Source organism: Cetorhinus maximus, chromosome 20 (assembly GCF_964194155.1).
Source record: "Cetorhinus maximus chromosome 20, sCetMax3.hap1.1, whole genome shotgun sequence".
Taxonomy (NCBI): Eukaryota; Metazoa; Chordata; class Chondrichthyes; order Lamniformes; family Cetorhinidae; genus Cetorhinus; species Cetorhinus maximus.
Window position 1 is genome coordinate 56,458,719 of NC_135898.1, and position 17,180 is coordinate 56,475,898.

At 47.2% G+C, this 17,180-nt stretch overlaps 1 protein-coding gene and 1 long non-coding RNA gene across 2 annotated transcripts in view; both read left to right on the plus strand.

Annotated features, from left to right (window-relative positions):
• gucy2g (guanylate cyclase 2g) overlaps positions 1 to 10,941 on the plus strand; it is a 120,790-nt gene extending 109,849 nt beyond the window's left edge. Inside the window, exons 22-23 of the mRNA XM_078565301.1 lie at positions 1,831 to 1,938; positions 10,497 to 10,941. Of these exons, the coding sequence (XP_078421427.1) occupies positions 1,831 to 1,938; positions 10,497 to 10,643 (255 nt within the window). The 3' untranslated portion in view covers positions 10,644 to 10,941. The remainder of the gene's footprint in view (positions 1 to 1,830; positions 1,939 to 10,496) is intronic.
• LOC144694402 (uncharacterized) overlaps positions 1 to 17,180 on the plus strand; it is a 1,120,079-nt gene that overhangs the window by 121,982 nt on the left and 980,917 nt on the right. The window lies entirely within an intron of this gene.

A 17,180-nucleotide genomic window follows, 5' to 3' on the forward strand; every position in this document is an offset into this window, starting at 1 on the left:
GAGTCCAGAGGCTCGTCATCCGACTTGGACTCAGCAAATTTCTGGCCTCCAGCAGTCCTCGGAGTGCTGGGGACCTGGGAGGCCCCAGCCACCATCTGCTGTGGATCAGACAGTGCGATGTGCTCACCAGATTGTGATCCCAAGGCTACTCTAAAGCTAGGTCCCACCGAGGTGTGTGTCTCTGCACTGGTAGAGGGTGTGGGTGAGCACTGTGACGGGTCTTCAAGGAGGGTGCCTTCAGACTCCTCTTCAGAGGTTTCTTCGGGGCTTGTTTGGAGACCCTGGGTCATGTACTCTGTCGGATTTTTCCCAAATGTGTCCATGAAAGCAAGCTGAGATAATTAGTGCATGGCAGTGGCCTGTGAAACAGGACACATCACTCACAGCATGGTTGTCTGATGGATGTTGCACTGCTGGATCCTGACTTGGCAGAGCACCGCCAGCCTCACCATCAGCACAGGAACGGTCAAGATCCTCTGTGATAATGCTCCAGTCATGGAGATGCAGTGGAGGCCCTAATTTCAGAAGGATGATGACGACATCCTGTGACGACACTCCATAAATCTTCACATAGTCTCTGAGAATGTCTGACTCCTGTCTGGCCAAGGGCAGCTAGCTTGCGCTCTGTGATCAGGGTCATATCATGGAGACGTAACCATGAAACTTTAAAAGCTCCTGACCCTTTGTCTGCCTTCAGTACAGGACCCTTTCAGCAGATGGCTCTCCAATGGTTTTCAAATTCTGTGAGGGCCTTGATTTCAGACATTCCTCCACCAGTCTGCAACCTCTCTTTCTTGTTGTGTGCCAACTTGTCCTGCATGAATAGAAATGGAGAGAGTGTAAGCAGGATGCCTGCCAGGCCACATGATAAGTATGCCTGGCATGTGTGGGTGGTGAGTGGTCCCATGGATGGGATGAGGACAATGAAGGTGAGTATGAGAAGTGAATGGTGATGTCCCTTGAACTGGCAGTAAGGTCCCTGTGTGTGATGGGTTTGTGAGTGTGTGAGTTGAGAGTGATGAGAAGAGTGACTTACCCTGGCGGAACAGAGGAGATCATTAATCATCTTTTGCGGGGCGTTGGCGCTGACCACCGCTGCCACTGCCTCCCAGGCCAGATTGATGATGTTGCTGCCCATTCTGCGGCTAAGGCGAGGGTAGGGAACATTATGGCAGGCCTCCACTGCGTCCAAAAGGTGCTCGAGGGACTGATCACTAAACCCGGGGGCTGCAGTCTTTTTGTCTTTTAGGGCCATGTCTTCTGTGCAGCATGGGCTGGAAGCACTGAGAGGTGTGCATGTGGCTGCACTTTAAATATGGAGCCCAGCATTATGAAGCGGCGAGGTGATGGTGTGGCGGGGGAATGAGAGCCCCCCCCCTCCATGGAAACAGCATGTTTCCCGGGAATGCATAATCAATATGGCGGGATTGGGACTATACGGTGTGAGAAGCCGCCATTGCAGCCAGTAGGTAAAACGTCGTTTTTCCCGCCCTCTACTGCACTTATTGCAATCCAAACTAGGATCACCAGGAAATACCAGAATGGGAATGGAAACCTAATGAACCAGGTCTCTACTCCTTTTCTCTTCCCAATGTCTGGAATCTGAGTATCCATCGGACACAAAGAAGAAGAATAGCCCTGTTTTCCTTCAATTTAAAATGTGGATGTTATGCATTCAAGGAAAAGATTTTTTTAAGGAAAAGAATCCACCCATACTATTTCACACATCCAACTCTTATTATAAAAAAATGTATTTTACTTCATAAATAAGAGAAATTAATATTCCAATATGTAACATTGAGAATATGACCCACTTTTATTTTTCATAAGGGAAAGGGAAATCAAGCAACATACTGGCTAAGAGACAAAGAGGGATTCAACAAGCCTTTGCCAAAATTAGATTTCAATATGGGAGAAGATTTTAAGAACTCGTTGGAGGTAGGAATGGATTAATTGGAGGTAAACTATGTCTAACATGGTACAGAAAAGCTGCAAAACATTTTGAATTCAAGTATTTTAGTAAAAATGCATGAGGATAGTCTTCCTTCTTGAGCAGTAGTGGAAAGCTTTACTCTTAACAAAAGGATGACTTGCATTGACTTACCTTTCACTGCCCCTGGATATCCTCAAGTGTTTCACAGCCAATTAAATACTTTTGAAGTGTGGTCACTATTATGATGTAGGAAACTGAAATGCCATAAACTCTTCACTGTACAATGGTATGAAAGTTGCTGCACCAATTGTCTACAAGATTCATTAGTGCTGTGTAATTATTCAAATATTTTCCATTATGCAAATAGTGCAACTTGGATGTGCTTTGGCTGCCTGATCTTATTGGCACTCAAGGGAAGGCTCCTCCAAAACAAAATACATTTCCCCACCTGCCTCGCCTGCCCACCCCCTCCTTCTCAATTCGATCAAACCCTTTTACCTCTTCCTTTCTTCTCCTCTCCTCATCTCCCTTTGAACTTCACTATCACCCCTCCTTATCCATCAAACCTCCTGTAAACCACCAGGCAGCCTGCAGCCCATAAGCTCTCCCGGTTCCGTGTTGAGCAATCCCATGTTTTCAACGTGTCTTCATCGTGTCAGAAATATTCAAATCAGCTAACTTTGTGTTATCATTTCAGCCCATCTCATTTGTGTACAAAGGATTAGAACATTTGAACAACACTGGCACAGGCTGCACTGCCCGTGGTCTGCAGTATTGACCCCATAGTTAGAAACAATAACAGGCACCCTCTTGCTCTATCCAACCTGCTCCATACAATGATGATCCGGTGTTCATCACAGTATATACTCTCCCCATCACACACGAAACATTTGATCTCCTGGGAGAGAAACAAAGAGATGAAAATTGAGGCAAATTAGGGGGAAAAATATCTGGAAAATTCCTTTTTAACCCCCTGAGGTGATCAAAACTAGTCCAGGAAATCGCTCTGGCCCTGATATAATCTTGGTGAGGTGACCTCCTCCCCAGCCAGAAACAAGTCCAGCTCTCACTCGAAGAAACTTACTAGATGAATTCACCAGATGAGTCTACAGCCTATTCCACAGGTACACAATTCTCTGGAAAAAAAAACCAGCTCCTAACAATTAGCTTAGTTTTGGCCTTGTATAATTAGCGATTGTGACCACCCCTCTCCACCCTCCTCCCCGCCCCCTGCCCCAGAGTGAATGACTGCATGTCATTTTGATTAGTAGGGCAGAGGTGCAAGGATTCTAGCTTCTTTCTTCCTCCTCGTTAGCATTTGTGTTTTGATTTATAAATGGATATTATAATATTAGACACTTATTAGGCTGAATTTTCTGGTTGGTGGGAGGGGTGGAGCGGGAGCAGGTGCAGGCCGACGCGGACCCGATCGCTGCCTGTGATCAAGTCTGTGCCGCCAATTAAGGCCCGCCCAGCGTAATGTGCGACTCCCGAGAAGAGCGGGAGTGGGTGGGCAGCGGCGGGAGTGCACTGTCCGCTGGGTCCAATGGCGACCCGGCGGCCTGTTTATCTGAAGCGCTATCAGCCTTTGCAAGGCTGCTCACAATGGCAAGTGGAAGAGGTCACCAGAGGGCTTCTGGTGAGCAGGCCAGTCCGGAGAGTAGGCTAACGGAGCAGGCCAGGCTGGAGGGTAACCAGCGGGACAGGCCAGGCCAGACGGTAGGCCAGGGAGCCAGTGCGCCCCTCGTTTCTCGGATAACTGCCTTTCTGCCCTCCTCGAGGAAGTGGCAGCACGGTGGGAGGTGTTGGTTCCCCAGGATGGGAGGAGGAGGCCCCCCCAGATGACGAAACCTGCCTGGGAGGAGGTAGCGGAGGTGGTGAGCTCCCGCAACGTGGTGCGGCGCACCTGGATCCAGTGTCGCAAGTGCTTCAATGACTTGTTGCGCTCTGGCAGGGTGAGAACCATGTTGGCATTGGCATTTAATCCAGCAGGTTGGAATACCCCCCCTGCTGCCCCACAACTCCCCACCCCCCCCTCCCCCACTCCCCCCACCCCCCATGTCTGAGTGTAGTGACTGCATTGAATCATTGACGGCATTTGTCATTTGTTGGGAGGGCCAGTAGATATTGCCCAAGCTGAGGAAGCCTGAGAAGGTGGTGAAGAGATGTGTTTTGCCCCCACAGCATGTGTTACACTGAGACCCACATGACTGGATTGGGGGCACCCTGGAGGAACTGCACCTAGGCGCTGTGTTTGAAATCCAGGACATGCCCAAGTCAGGGTGATGACATGCTGGGAGGGGAGCTTCAAGGTGATGTGGCAACGAACCATCTGCTGCGCTCTGCGCTCCATATGCTTGTGCCTCCTTGCTATGGAAGGATATGCCGTGTGGTGCCTAATGTGATGTAGGCAGCATGTGTCCAAGAGGAGGGGTGGGGGGTGGGGGGTTGTGGAGCAGACCTAGCATCTTTGTGTGAGTGTTCACCAGCAGCGGGTTGAGGAGGCACTGGAGCCCTGATATGTGCCACTCTGGTTGGGGTGGGCCGTGCGTGAAGAGAGTCCATGTGCAATTTGCACTAATCAATGCTCGTCTCTCATTTTCAGGAGAATGCTCATGACGCGGCAGAGCGTGTGAGGACTGGCGGCGGCCAGGCGCAGACCGCCATTCTTAGCTGCTTCGAGCAGGAGGCCCTGGATCTGGAGAGGCGCCATGCGCCAAGGTCCACTGGTGTCGGTGAGGCTGGGGTGCCACGCCAGGTATTTATGCCCAACAGTGAGGTCAGCGTTGTTCTCCCAACATCCATAGCTCTGTTGAATGTTAAGTGATTTAATTTTGCAACATGCCTTGACCATGGAAGGATGAGCGCATAATGATCCGGTGGACAGGGATGCACTTTGACGTTGTCTCCACATTAACTGACCCACTGTCCTTGTTCTTCCTTTCAGCATCATCGGAGCAGGGCCGGTAGGAGGTGCAGCAGAGGCCCCCTCTCACACCTGAGGAGCCTGAAGTCTCACCAGAGTCACATCATTTCTGCGAGGCAGGCACCAGCGCAGATACTAGCACCTCGGCGGGAATTCGAACATCGGCTAGTGTCCCGGGGCACAGCGGTGAGGGAACTTCACAGTCGCTGGAGGAGCTGGCAGGGACAGAGAGTGCCCATGGCGCCAGCAGTCGGGGGACTGCAAGGGACCAGGCACATGCTCAGTCGGTGCCTGATGATGGGCCTCTGGAGTCGTCCTCGAGGCAGCAGGTGCTGGAAATGCGGCCGGGTGTGCGGGAGCATCTGGGGGTGATACATGAGGCTATGCTTGGCTTGGTCTCCGTGTTGGAGGAGTCTATGCGGACGATCACCGAAGCAATGAGCCACATGTCCGAGCGCCAAGTATCCTTCATGGCGACTCTCATGGAGAGGCTACTCCAGGAGACCCATCAGGGCTTCCTGGGGATGCACTCTGACCAGCAAGTCCTCACATCAGCATTGACCTTAGCTGGTCAGTGCCAGTGTGGGAGATAGTTTGGGCATCAACTTTCCCAGCTCGGTGCTCGTCCATCCACGGTGAGCAGGGAGGTCCGAAGCGACCTCACGTCAGTGCTGCAGCTGCCTGTCGTATCTGCGGGCTCCCCTCAGGGCGCTCCAGATGAGGGTGGCAGCTCCTTTGCCCCTCTCCCAGTGACCGTACCATCCGGTGAGGCTGCGACGACTGGGGAGATGCCAGCTGTGGAACTGGCAGCTCCCTCCCAGGCGGGGTCAGCACAGGCTCCACGGGCCAGAGGACGACTGCCAAGGTCATCGAGGCCAAATAGGACAGCAGAGTCAGCAGGCTGGCTTAGGTGCCACTCCGAGCGATGGGGCAGCACCAAGACGTAGCACCCAGAAACAAAAACAAAAGCACCTTAGGCATACCATGAGTTTTTCACTGGTGCTTTTGTGTTGGCCTGAGACGAGGTCCTTATGATTTCTTTTGTTTTGTAACACTATTGTCTTTTTTTTGGAATAAGTTGGTTTGCTTGACATATTAAATTCAAATATGTCACCATGGCTGAGGGTGCCTCTTTTCTTCTGTACGTGTATGGTTTCCAAAGCTGTAATGAGTGCTTTGTTGGACATTCAGCTTTATTAACAAGGCCCTTAGCAAATGTTCCTAACCTGGCAGATTTTGCACTTAGGTGTCAAGTATCGAGACTACAGCCCAGGCTTGTCCTGGTGGTCCATCTGTGGTGTGCTAGCTGAAGGTTAATTGGATTAAAGCCTCTCGGGTGTTCCTGCCTCCCTGGAGTATCCCTGGGTCAGCACCTACTCCCTCAGCATTCCCCTGTGCCTGCTCATCCTCGGACTCACTGCTGGACTCATTGTGTGCAGCCGCAGCCATTGCGTCGACATCTTCATCATCCGCTGCATCCCCCCTTTCCAGCGCAAGATTGTGGAGAGCGCAGCATGCAACCACTATCACCAAGACATGATCTGGGGGGTACTGGAGTGCGCCCCCTGAGCGGTCCAGGCATCGGAAGTGCATCTTGAGAAGACCGATGGTTCTCTCCACTACAGCCCTTGTGGAGGCATGGCTCCTATTGTACCGCTGCTCAGCCTCTGTTCTTGGATGGTGGAGAGGTGTCATGAGCCACCTTCGCAGAGGATAGCCCTTGTCACCCAGCAGCCATCCATCCAGCCGGGCTGGAGCACTGAAGAGCCCCGGCACCTGGGAGTGTCTGAGGATGTAGGCATCATGAGAGCTGCCCGGGTATCTTGCACAGGCTTGTAGAATCTGCATCCTGTGATCACACACTATCTGCACGTTCATGGACTGGAAGCCCTTCCTGTTGACGAAGGCACCGGGCTCACCTGCTGGCGCCTTGATGTCCACATGTGTGGAGTCTATTGTACCCTGGACGCGGGGGAAGCCAGCAATGGCCGTGAAGCCTCTGGCTCACTGTGTCTGGCTTGCCTGGTCCCAACGGAAGTGGATGAAGGTCAATGCACGCCTGAACAGAGTGTCTGTAACCTGCTTGACAGAAGTTGGACGGCTGATTGGAAGACACCACAGAGATCACCCACCAAGCCCTGGAAGGAGCCAGAGGCATAGAGGTTGAGGGCAGCTGTGACCTTTAGAGCCACTGGCATGGAGTGTCCACCCACACAGTTAGCGGAGATCTCAGACCCTATTATCTGACAGATATAGTTGACTGTCTCCCTTGAGAGACGGAGCCTCCTTCGGCTCAGACATATTGAGATAGCTACTTTGCCGCCAGTATACCCTGGCAGCAGGATAGTGGCGTCTTCTGCGGCCCCTTCTGCCTTGGACTACCTCTTTGCCCTGCACCCCATTGTGCCTGCGCCTGTCCTCCCAAAGGTGGCTCCCCTGGAGGCTGGATGTGCATTCCTGGCCTTCTCCCCCTTCTAGCCCTCCCTTCCTCAGGGGAGGAGCTGCCTCCAGTGGAGAGTTTAGCTCCCATTCCCAGGCTAAGGGAAGGCTTCCTGAAACCTGCAGGCCCAGAAAAGATTCCTCACTGCAGAGTGCTGATCTGAAGGTTAGGGGTCCAGAAAAAGCAGCTGGTATGTGTTTTGAAGTCCTGCAGATCACACAGGCAAGTTGAAAAACTTTCATAAATAAATACTTGACTGTGCACACTCGCGATCCCAGTGAGCCTTCTTATCCCGTCCATGGATGAGGTTAATACAAGTGTGTCCTACCCGCCTGCCCAATGCGCCCATGCTCCGGCCCGAAGATTGCACGAGTGCCAAAAAATCGGCGTCGATTGGGGAGTTAAGGGCCTTAAGTGGCCCGTTAATTAATGGCGGGCGCGGGTCGGACATCATCGCACACCCGCCCAGTGAAATATCGCAATAGCGCGCGGTGACGTCGAGACGCTCTCCTGACATCATCACGCGTCATTTTACATGCGGACATCCGGGGCCGGCCCCTGCACGCTAACGGGAAAATTCTGCCCATTGTGTATATTCTGAAACTTATTGGATACAGTGCAGGAGTACGGCATTGAGATAAAGGATCAGCCATGATCATATTGAATGGTGGAGCAGGCTTGAAGGACCGAACGTCCTACTCCTGCTCCTATTTTCTATGTTTATTGTGTTCGTGCTGTTGGACCATTATGGAGGCAAACTATGAGTCTGTCCACAATAGATACGGCTTCGCAGAATCTCGTGAGCTGGAAGTTCTATGTTGAGGGAATAGAATGTGGACTCTCAGATTTGTGAATATTAGGAACAACTTATTCCGATCAAAGAGAGTCTTGAAAATAACAATTCAATATACAAAGTTATATCGGAGCTGTTAGCAACAGAGACCATTTGTTAAGGAGTCTCATAGAAGGTACTCTAAGTTTGGTGAATTGGTAGGTAGTAGATGACAAAGTGATGGGAGAAGGGATCCTTAGTTCAGCTTGCATCTCTAGAACACTGGGCAGAATTTTCAGTTTGATGTATGGGCGCAATCAGCAAGTCCGGGAGCGGCCGGGGAACAGATCCCTGACTGTGATCGGCCGCTGACCGCACTTTCACACAGCCAGCCAGCCAGTGTTAAACACGTGCTGCAATGCTCAGTTCTTCTGGGGTGTGGGGGGCGGGAGGAGGGCGAGCACTGATGTAAGCGCAGGACAAAAACAAAAATACCTGGAAAAACTCAGCAGGTCTGACAGCATCTGCGGAGAGGAACACAGTTAACGTTTCGAGTCCGAATGACTCTTCATCAGAACTAAGAAAAATTGAAAATAGGTGAAATATAAGCTGGTTTAAGGAGGGGGGTGGGGATGGGACAGGTAGAGCTGGATAGAGGGTCAGTGATAGGTGGAGATTGCCCAAAAGATGTCAAAGATAAAAGGACAAAGAGGTGTTGACGGTGGTGATATTAGCTAAGAAATGTGCTAATGGTGACATTAAGGGTAGAAAGCAGGACAAGCAAGGTACAGATAGTCCTAGTGGGGGTGGGGTGGGGGGAAGGGATCGAAATAGGCTAAAAGGTAGAGATAAAACAATGGATGGAAATACATTTTAAAATAATGGAAATAGTTGGGAAAAGAAAAATATATATAAATTATTGGAAAAAGGGGATTGGAAAGGGGGTGGGGATGGAGGAGAGAGTTCATGATCTAAAATTGTTGAATTCAATATTCAGTCCGGAAGGCTGTAAAGTGCCTAGTCGGAAGATGAGGTGCTGTTCCTCCAGTTTGCGTTGAGCTTCACTGGAACATTTCAGCAGGCCAAGGTTGGACATGTGGGCATGAGAGCAGGGTGGAGTGTTGAAATGCCAAGCGACAGGGAGGTCTGGGTCATGCTTGCGTAAAGACCGAAGGTGCAGGTGAGCGCTAAATGAAAGCTCCCTGAAGGCAGAGAGCTGCCTCAGGGAGCTGAAGAACTTAAAAGTAATGAATAAATATTTTAAAATGCAGAAAAAAATGTCCATGCATCAGAATCAGTCACCTGAAAAATTAGATGATGAAAATCCTGTCCAAATATTTTTTTAAAATTAATAACAGAAGCCTCATCCCGCCCTTGGATGAGATTTCATCAAAAAGGCAAAGGCAGATTCGCCCGTCTGCCAACCGTAAATCTTGAGTCCATTGGAACTTTAATTAATTTTAATTTAATTTTCGGCTGGTGCGCTTCTGACTTACACGCATGCCCACCGACCGAAATATCGCATGAGCCCAGGATGACGTCAGGATGCTTGCCCGATGTCACCACGCACTATTTTACATTTGAGCAGGTCAGGTGCATGCCCGCACACCAAGCTAAAAATTCTGCTCACTGATTGTAATTAATAAAGGAGTGCTCTATATGCAGGGGAAGTAGTTAGTTTACCTTGGTTACTCTGGTGACAGCATTAAACTTCTTTCTGATATGCGAATGAGTACTGGGGTGGGGCGGTGGGGGGGGGGTGTTGGGGGAGGGGGGGGGGGGGGTCGAGAGGGAGTGGAGGTCAAACATGCACTGTTCCATTCGTTTCTTTCCACAATGTGCCCAAGCACCCAATTCCAAACAGCCTGTGCCTCCTGCTTCATTTTTCTTTTTAGTGGAAAATCCAAATTACTCTTTCTCAGTTCCGAGTCTCTTTTCAAGTCTCCTTGCTATCACCAAACTTTAGCTTTCTTCTTTCCTCCACAGTTGCTATTTCTCTTTTAAGTAAGTTTTATATTTTGCTGCTGCATCAGATCTCCATATCTCTCATACTGATTTCCTGCCCCTGGCGTTTTGACCATTGAGTGGCATTGGGATATTTCTCTTGCCTCTCTAAATGCTTTCTATCTCCTACCCCATCACTCCCCAGCCAACGGCATCACAAACTTGTTTGATTTGTACAGCATGCATGCCCTTCATTTCAATTACCCAAAATGGTGATTTAGTGGGGTTGGCATTACTATAATTTGGCAGCTGAAAATCCGGCTCTATCTCAATTTCTAGTCCCTTTGTTTTATGTATGAATAGAATGGTGTTGATGTTGTATGACACACTTGATGCATTTTTTTTGGTCATTATTTGCTCTTATTTGGTGCTTATTTCTAACCCAATGTGATCGTGTTTCAAACTGTACCATCACATTTAGAAGTATGAGGAGAATGAGGCAGAACAAGCAGCATTTGCAGCATCACAGGCACCGTGGGATTCGGCATCAGACCCTCCAGAAGATATGTGTGCAAGGCCTCTCGGGTGCATTCTTCAGAAGAATACAGTGAAAGACAAAACCTTCTGATTGGCACAAGGCATTCTCAAAGATGACACGAACACACAAATATGTTAAAAACAGATGATCAGAATCCTAATAGAACAACTTTAGTAGAACTTATAAATTGAATTACTGATAATGGTGCAAGTTATTATCCTGAAGAGCAAAGGCTTAGAAAGAAATAATATATTTACTAGAAATTTATAATAATTAGCTTTATATGTAATTATGAAAGTTATAAATACTAATGTTGCTAAGTGAACAGATTCAATGATCTCATATTTGTTTACAGAATTAAAAGTGTAGAAAACCTGTCACTTATAAATCTATCATGGCTCATGGTTATTCAAGCGACAGATATTGTGAATGTATCGGTGCACATAGAAACACAACATTAATTTGAGAACTTTCACGAAGTTGGGTATCTCCAAACTACACCTGTATTGGCATTTTTAATAGGAGAGAAAGAGGTAAAGAAGTAAAAATCAATCCTGGTTTTACTCTGATTAGCACTTCATTTTAAAAAGAAACTTCTTGGGATGTGGGTGACACTGGGAATATAGTATTCATTGTTTATCTCTCCTTTCCTCTGGGAGGCCTTAGGAGTTAATCACATAATGTGAAACTAGAGGCATATGGAAGTCAGGCAAGGAGAGAATGGCAGATTCCATCTCTGCAGGACATCAATGAACCGGTTGACTTTACTAACAATCTGACAGTTTTCATGAATGGCAAAGGTATTAGATTTACTAAGATGATCCCAGGAATGAAAGGACATATTTAAGAAGTGAGACTTGATAGATGAGGACTATGCTCACCGGAGCAGAGGACCTTAAAGGGCAGCCTTCTAAGGCTATTCAAAATTTTGAACGGTGAGAAATGATTTCCGCTGTTTGGTGAGTCAGCAACAAGGTGGAATAAATAGTAATTAGTAAATTAGTACTAAAATGATAATGAGGGAGCTCAGAAGTCATTTCCTTCACATACAGTATTATTTTGAATGTGGAGCATATTACCACTTGGCAACTGAAGCTGAGTCAATTACGATATGTTCGAGTGAATGAGAGAAACATTTGGGGTAGACCTATGATATTACTACTTATACAAGAAGATCTTGTATTTTCATTATGCCTTTAATGTAGAAACTTTTACAGAGGTTTCATAGAGACTGTTAAAGGGGTAGAGGGAGGTATGGAGGCAGAGGGCATTTGGAAGGAAATTTCAGAGACTGAAGGTGTGACACTCAAAGGAATGAAGGATGATGTATAAGAGGATGGAATGAGTGTGTACAAGAGGTTGGAGTCAGTGCACTTGAGAATTTAGAGAGCAGGGTGTAGCACTGGAGGAGGAGTAGAGACATAGAGGGAAAAGGACTTGAAAGGAATTTAAACAGGAGTTGAGAATTTTAAAATTTAGGCTGTGGGGGCTTGGCACCAATGTAGATTAAGGAGCATAAAGTTGAAGGGGATTTAGAACAGGATTGGATACAGACGGCAGGGTTTCAGATGAAGTGCAGTTTATGGATGGTGGAGGAGTGGAGGTCACCCTGGAGGGCTTTGGAATAGGGGTCTAGAAGTGACAAAGACAGGAATGAAGGTTTGAACAGTTGATTAGCTGAGGTAGGGACAAAGACAGGCAATGTTACAGGGGTAGAAGTAGGCAGTCCTTGTGATGAAGAAGATACAGTTTGGGAGTTCAACTCAGGATCACATAGAATACTGAGGTTGAGAACAGTCCAGTTCAACCTGAGATAGTAGCTGAGAAGACAGGAGGAAGTCAATGGAAAGGATACAGAGTTTATGGCAAGGGCAAAAGATGCACAACACTTCGTTGAAAAACTTGCAGCTCAGTTAAAACTGTATCAAAATGTGTATACATGCTGTTCAATCACTTATCTGACAATGCAGAACTCGATCGGTGCCACACAGGAGTGTCAGCTTATATTGTGAGCTCAAATACTTTTGAACTCATGGTCTTCTCACTCAAGAGATTATAGATAAAAGAAAAAGATTATAGATAAATGGAAATTATTGATTGTAATAATTGCCTAACTTGTTTATTATAGACAGGCATTAGCTGTCATTTACAAGAACTTGCACATTTTCTGCAACGCTACACTAACCATAGAACCAGGAGCTGAATTTTACATCCCGCAGGCGGGCACGTGCCCAACCCGATCAGACATAAAATCGAGCGAGAAGACGTCAGGCGCAAATAAAAGTCAGAAGCGCACCCACCGACAATTAAGAGGGCAATTAAGCCCATTAACGGCGATATTGTCTCCGATTTTTCGTGGCCCGACCAACATTACGGTTGGCGGACAGGCGGACAATTTATATTTAGCTGCGATCCACAACCTAGTCTATAAGGTATTTTGTTATAGTAATAAAATCTGAAAAATTGTAACAGCCAGTTACAAGGATTAAATGAACTCACCATAGCACGGAAATCCTCTCAGATTGGCAGCCAAGCCAAACTTCAGGCATTTAATTGAGTCTTGGGCCTGAATTCTTGTGAAGATGAAAGGGCTCCGTGCCTTAGCTAAAAGACCGCTGAAGGCCTGAATCCATAAGTACTGCCCCCCTGAATATGGCACCCAACATTTTTGCCGTGGGAGGGAGGAGTGGAATGGAGATGGCTTATAGTTCACAAGTCCATGGTTCGCAGAGGCAGCTGCATAGGTAAATGTGCAGCTGCCTTCAAACAGAAGCAATTTTTGTAACCCTGGTTTCTGAAACCCGATTAAACATGGCTTCACACATTTGAGGAAAAGATCTAAATCTAGCAGAATTCTTGGGAGGTAAGGTACCTTTTTGGAGAATTCATGTGCCCCTTTGGGATTGTTAACAGTAGACGTTAATGTGCGTAAAAGGTGGATAAACTCTGTGGAACTGTCAAGCTGTCAAGGCATTTAAATCTCCTGTCCTTTAAATGATTGGGAAAAAAAAGCCTGCAGTTGTAAAGAATCGGTCCTTGCAATTTCACTGGTTGTTTGACATAAGCCTGAAAGATATCCTAATAGAATTAGTGCTGCTTGACTGCTTCTACAACCTGTCATTATCACAGTGGTGGTGTCTAAGTTCACAGTTTGATTGACAGCTCCAAGTGCTTATAAAAAGATTAGCTGTCTTTGATGTGGGGCTGTGAATACAAATATTTGTTTCATAAGGGCTTAAGTACTTGGAATGGATTCAAATGCATTGAATAGGCTTTTCTCAACGAGAGTGTTTTTTTTAATTCCATGAAATCAGAACTTATTTTATTTCACCTCACCATGGCCCCTGAGGTCTGTCTACAGTAGAAATTGGGTGAGTTGGCATGGAGGGTGTAAGGGCAAAGAATGGTGGGTGGGGGCATGGGTTGGCAATGTTGGTATAGGGGCTATAAAGAGCCATGGGGGTGGGTAGAGGGGCATGGGTTGGCATGGAGGGTTTGAAGGGCTTTGGGGAGTGGGTGTGGGGCATGAGTTGGCTTGAATGGGCCATGTAGAGTTTGTTGGGGAGTGAGGTTGAGGCTAAAGGGTTGTTTTTTGTTTTACTGTTTTTCTTACAAGAGCACTGAGGTGGGCCTTTTAAACAGCCCGCCTTCGCACTAAACAGCCTTTGTGGCTACCTCCACACTGTTTGCAGGGTCAGTGGGCCCAACTCCAGTTAGCACCTGCTTCCACGGAGCAAAAATCTGGCAAGTCGGGGCACTCTCTTCCAAGTCAGGTTTGCAGAGCTACGAATTTTCCGAAGTCAGGAGTGAAAATTCAAACCTTGGGATTAGGAAAAACTGGATTGCTGCATATTTATATGTTATTCCTCTGTCACATCTACAAGAAGAAACAGGTTTAATACTTCAACATGGTTGTGTTGTGAAAGCCATTTTAAAAAAGTTCTCAAGAATTTCTATATGTGTAAAGATGGATCAGAGGCCACCCAAATGGACACACAATCAAATTTGCTATTAAATTCTAAAGTGGCACTAGAAATAACTTGGCTCAGCTGGTAGCACATTGTTCTCTGAGTTCGAAGATTATAGGTCAAATCCCCACCCCAGTTCTACAAGGTCACAATCTAGGCTGATCAGTGCAAAAGTAAAAGAGTGTTGTCATGTGAAAGAGCTGTTAAATTGAGGACCTCTCTGCCTATTCCCGTGAATGTTGAAGATCCTATAAAACCTTCTGAAGAAACGCAGAGAGCTCTCCCAGTGTCCTGGCCAACATTCCTCCCAGACCAACACCAAATTAACACTTTAACTAATCATTCTGTTCATTGCGGTTTGTGGAATCGTGCTGTAAATAAATTAACTGCCATGTCTGTCCACAAAACAATTGTGTATGTATACCAAAGATTTTTAAATGTTAAAAAACATGTCCTCTCATGTGACTCTGTCACATGAGCAAGGGCATGTTATGAATGAAATGTTAACATTTTTATTTAATTTTTAGTTGCAGTTGGAAACCTCATGGATGAGGTTTCCTAAAAAAATCCAAAGGCCGCTGGGCCTTTTCGCCTGCCTGCCAACCGTAAGGTTGGACGGCCAGTGAAAAATTTAATTCAATTGTTACTTTAATGGCCTTAATAGGCTTGTTAGTTGTCAGCAAGTGTGCTGCCTACTCCAGCATGCGCCCGCCCACCAAAATATCGCGCGTCATTTTACGCTCGTTCGGGTTGGGCGCACGCCCGCCCAACGAGCGCAATATTCCGCCCATAGACTCATAGGCGTTTACAGCACAGAAGGAGGCCATTCAGCCCATTGTGTCTGCGCCGACCAACAAAGATCTGACTACATTATAAATTCAAACACTTTCTGACTTTGTATCTTTAAAACTGAGGGTAATTTTAACTTTCTATAATAGTGTAAAATCAGTAATGGCAAATCGACAGCATATTTTATATCTCTCAATGGATTTTTATTTCCATTGAAGTCAACGGAAAGCCCTTCTGTAACCACTGTTCTTCACTCAACGTGTAGCAAAGCAATAGTAAAAAAGAATGCGAGAATAGTTTGAACTCAGACAAAAGTCCAGCTGTTAGCACACCCATAAAAGTCACGTACTACATAATGTGTTTATTGTTCAGCTCTCAAAGTAAACAGTTTTGCAAGTGATTTGTAACAGACTGAGTGAATCCTGTTTCTGTTTGAAATTACAGTAACAAATCATTCTTCTTTCACCCAATTTACAGATGTAATGAGTTTCAATGATTCCTTAGTTTCAAGAAAAAAGTGACTGAAATGAGACCTACCTGGGGGCTAGGTTGGGAGAATGGTCTACACTCTCAAATCAAAGAGGAGGCAGCTTGGTTTTTGTGGAGATTTTCACTCCCTTACAAAGGGGTAGGGGCAAGCATGCAGCTCTGTGTTCGTAGTGAGGCAAGGTGCAGGAGGGAATTCAACATCTTTCCCCCTCCAACAGAACCAGCTGCCATTATTTTAGCTTGCAGCCTCCTGGGTCAGCTCATGGCTGTAGTTGTGCACCTAATGATCCAATGCTATGCTATTCAAGAGACCTCCCGCTGACCCCTTTAAGTTTGGCAGACTAGTAGCAGAGATCCCCAGAGTACACAACCATCAGTCCAAACATTTTTTTTTTGGAAAAATATACTTTATTCATAAAATATCTGGAAGAACATTCCAAACCAATTCAAAGTCACCATCACAAACGTACAATCAGGTTCACCTTTTACAACATGTATCACAAGGTGCATCAATACAATCAATGAATATTACAATCATTTGCAGACAATCATTTTGAGCTGTGCAGCCCGAGGGGCTCTCAACAGTTCCCAGCCCCACGGTACACTGTGGCAGAAAGGTCTTAGACAGCGACCCTTCCCCATTGCGCCTTTGTGGTGGCTGCCCCAAGCTTTAGTGCATCCCTCAGCACGTAGTCCTGGACTTTGGAATGTGCCAGTCCGCAACACTCTGTCGGGGACAACTCTTTGCGCTGGAAGACCAAAAGATTTCGGGCAGACCAAAGAGCGTCTTTCACCAAGTTGATGATCCTCCAGCTGCAGTTGATGTTTGTCTCTGTGTGTGTCCCTGGGAACAGCCCGTAGAGCACAGAGTCCTGTGTCACAGAACTGCTCAGGATGAACCTCGACAGAAACCACTGCATCTCTCTCCAGACCTTCTTTGCAAAGGCACAATCCACAAGGAGCTAAATAACGGTCTCGTCCCCACCACAGCCACCTCGAGGGCAATGTGCAGAGGGGGTGAGACTCCTGGCGTGTTGGAAGGATCTGACGGCGAGGGCCTTTCTCACCACCAGCCAAGCTAAGTCTTGATGCTTGTTGGAAAGTTCTGGCGATGAGGCATTCTGCCAAATGACTTTGACAGTCTGCTCGGGGAACAATCCCACAGATTCCACCCTCTCCTTTTCCCGCAGGGCCTCTAGGACGTTACGTGCTGACCACTGCCTGATGGAGTTGTGGTCAAAGGTGTTTCTCTGCATAAATTTTTCCACGAGGGACAGGTGGTACGGTACGGTCCAACTACTTGGAGTGTTCCGTGGCAGTGTGGCCAGACCCATCCTTCGCAACACCGGGGACAGGTAGAACCTCAGCACATAGTGACACT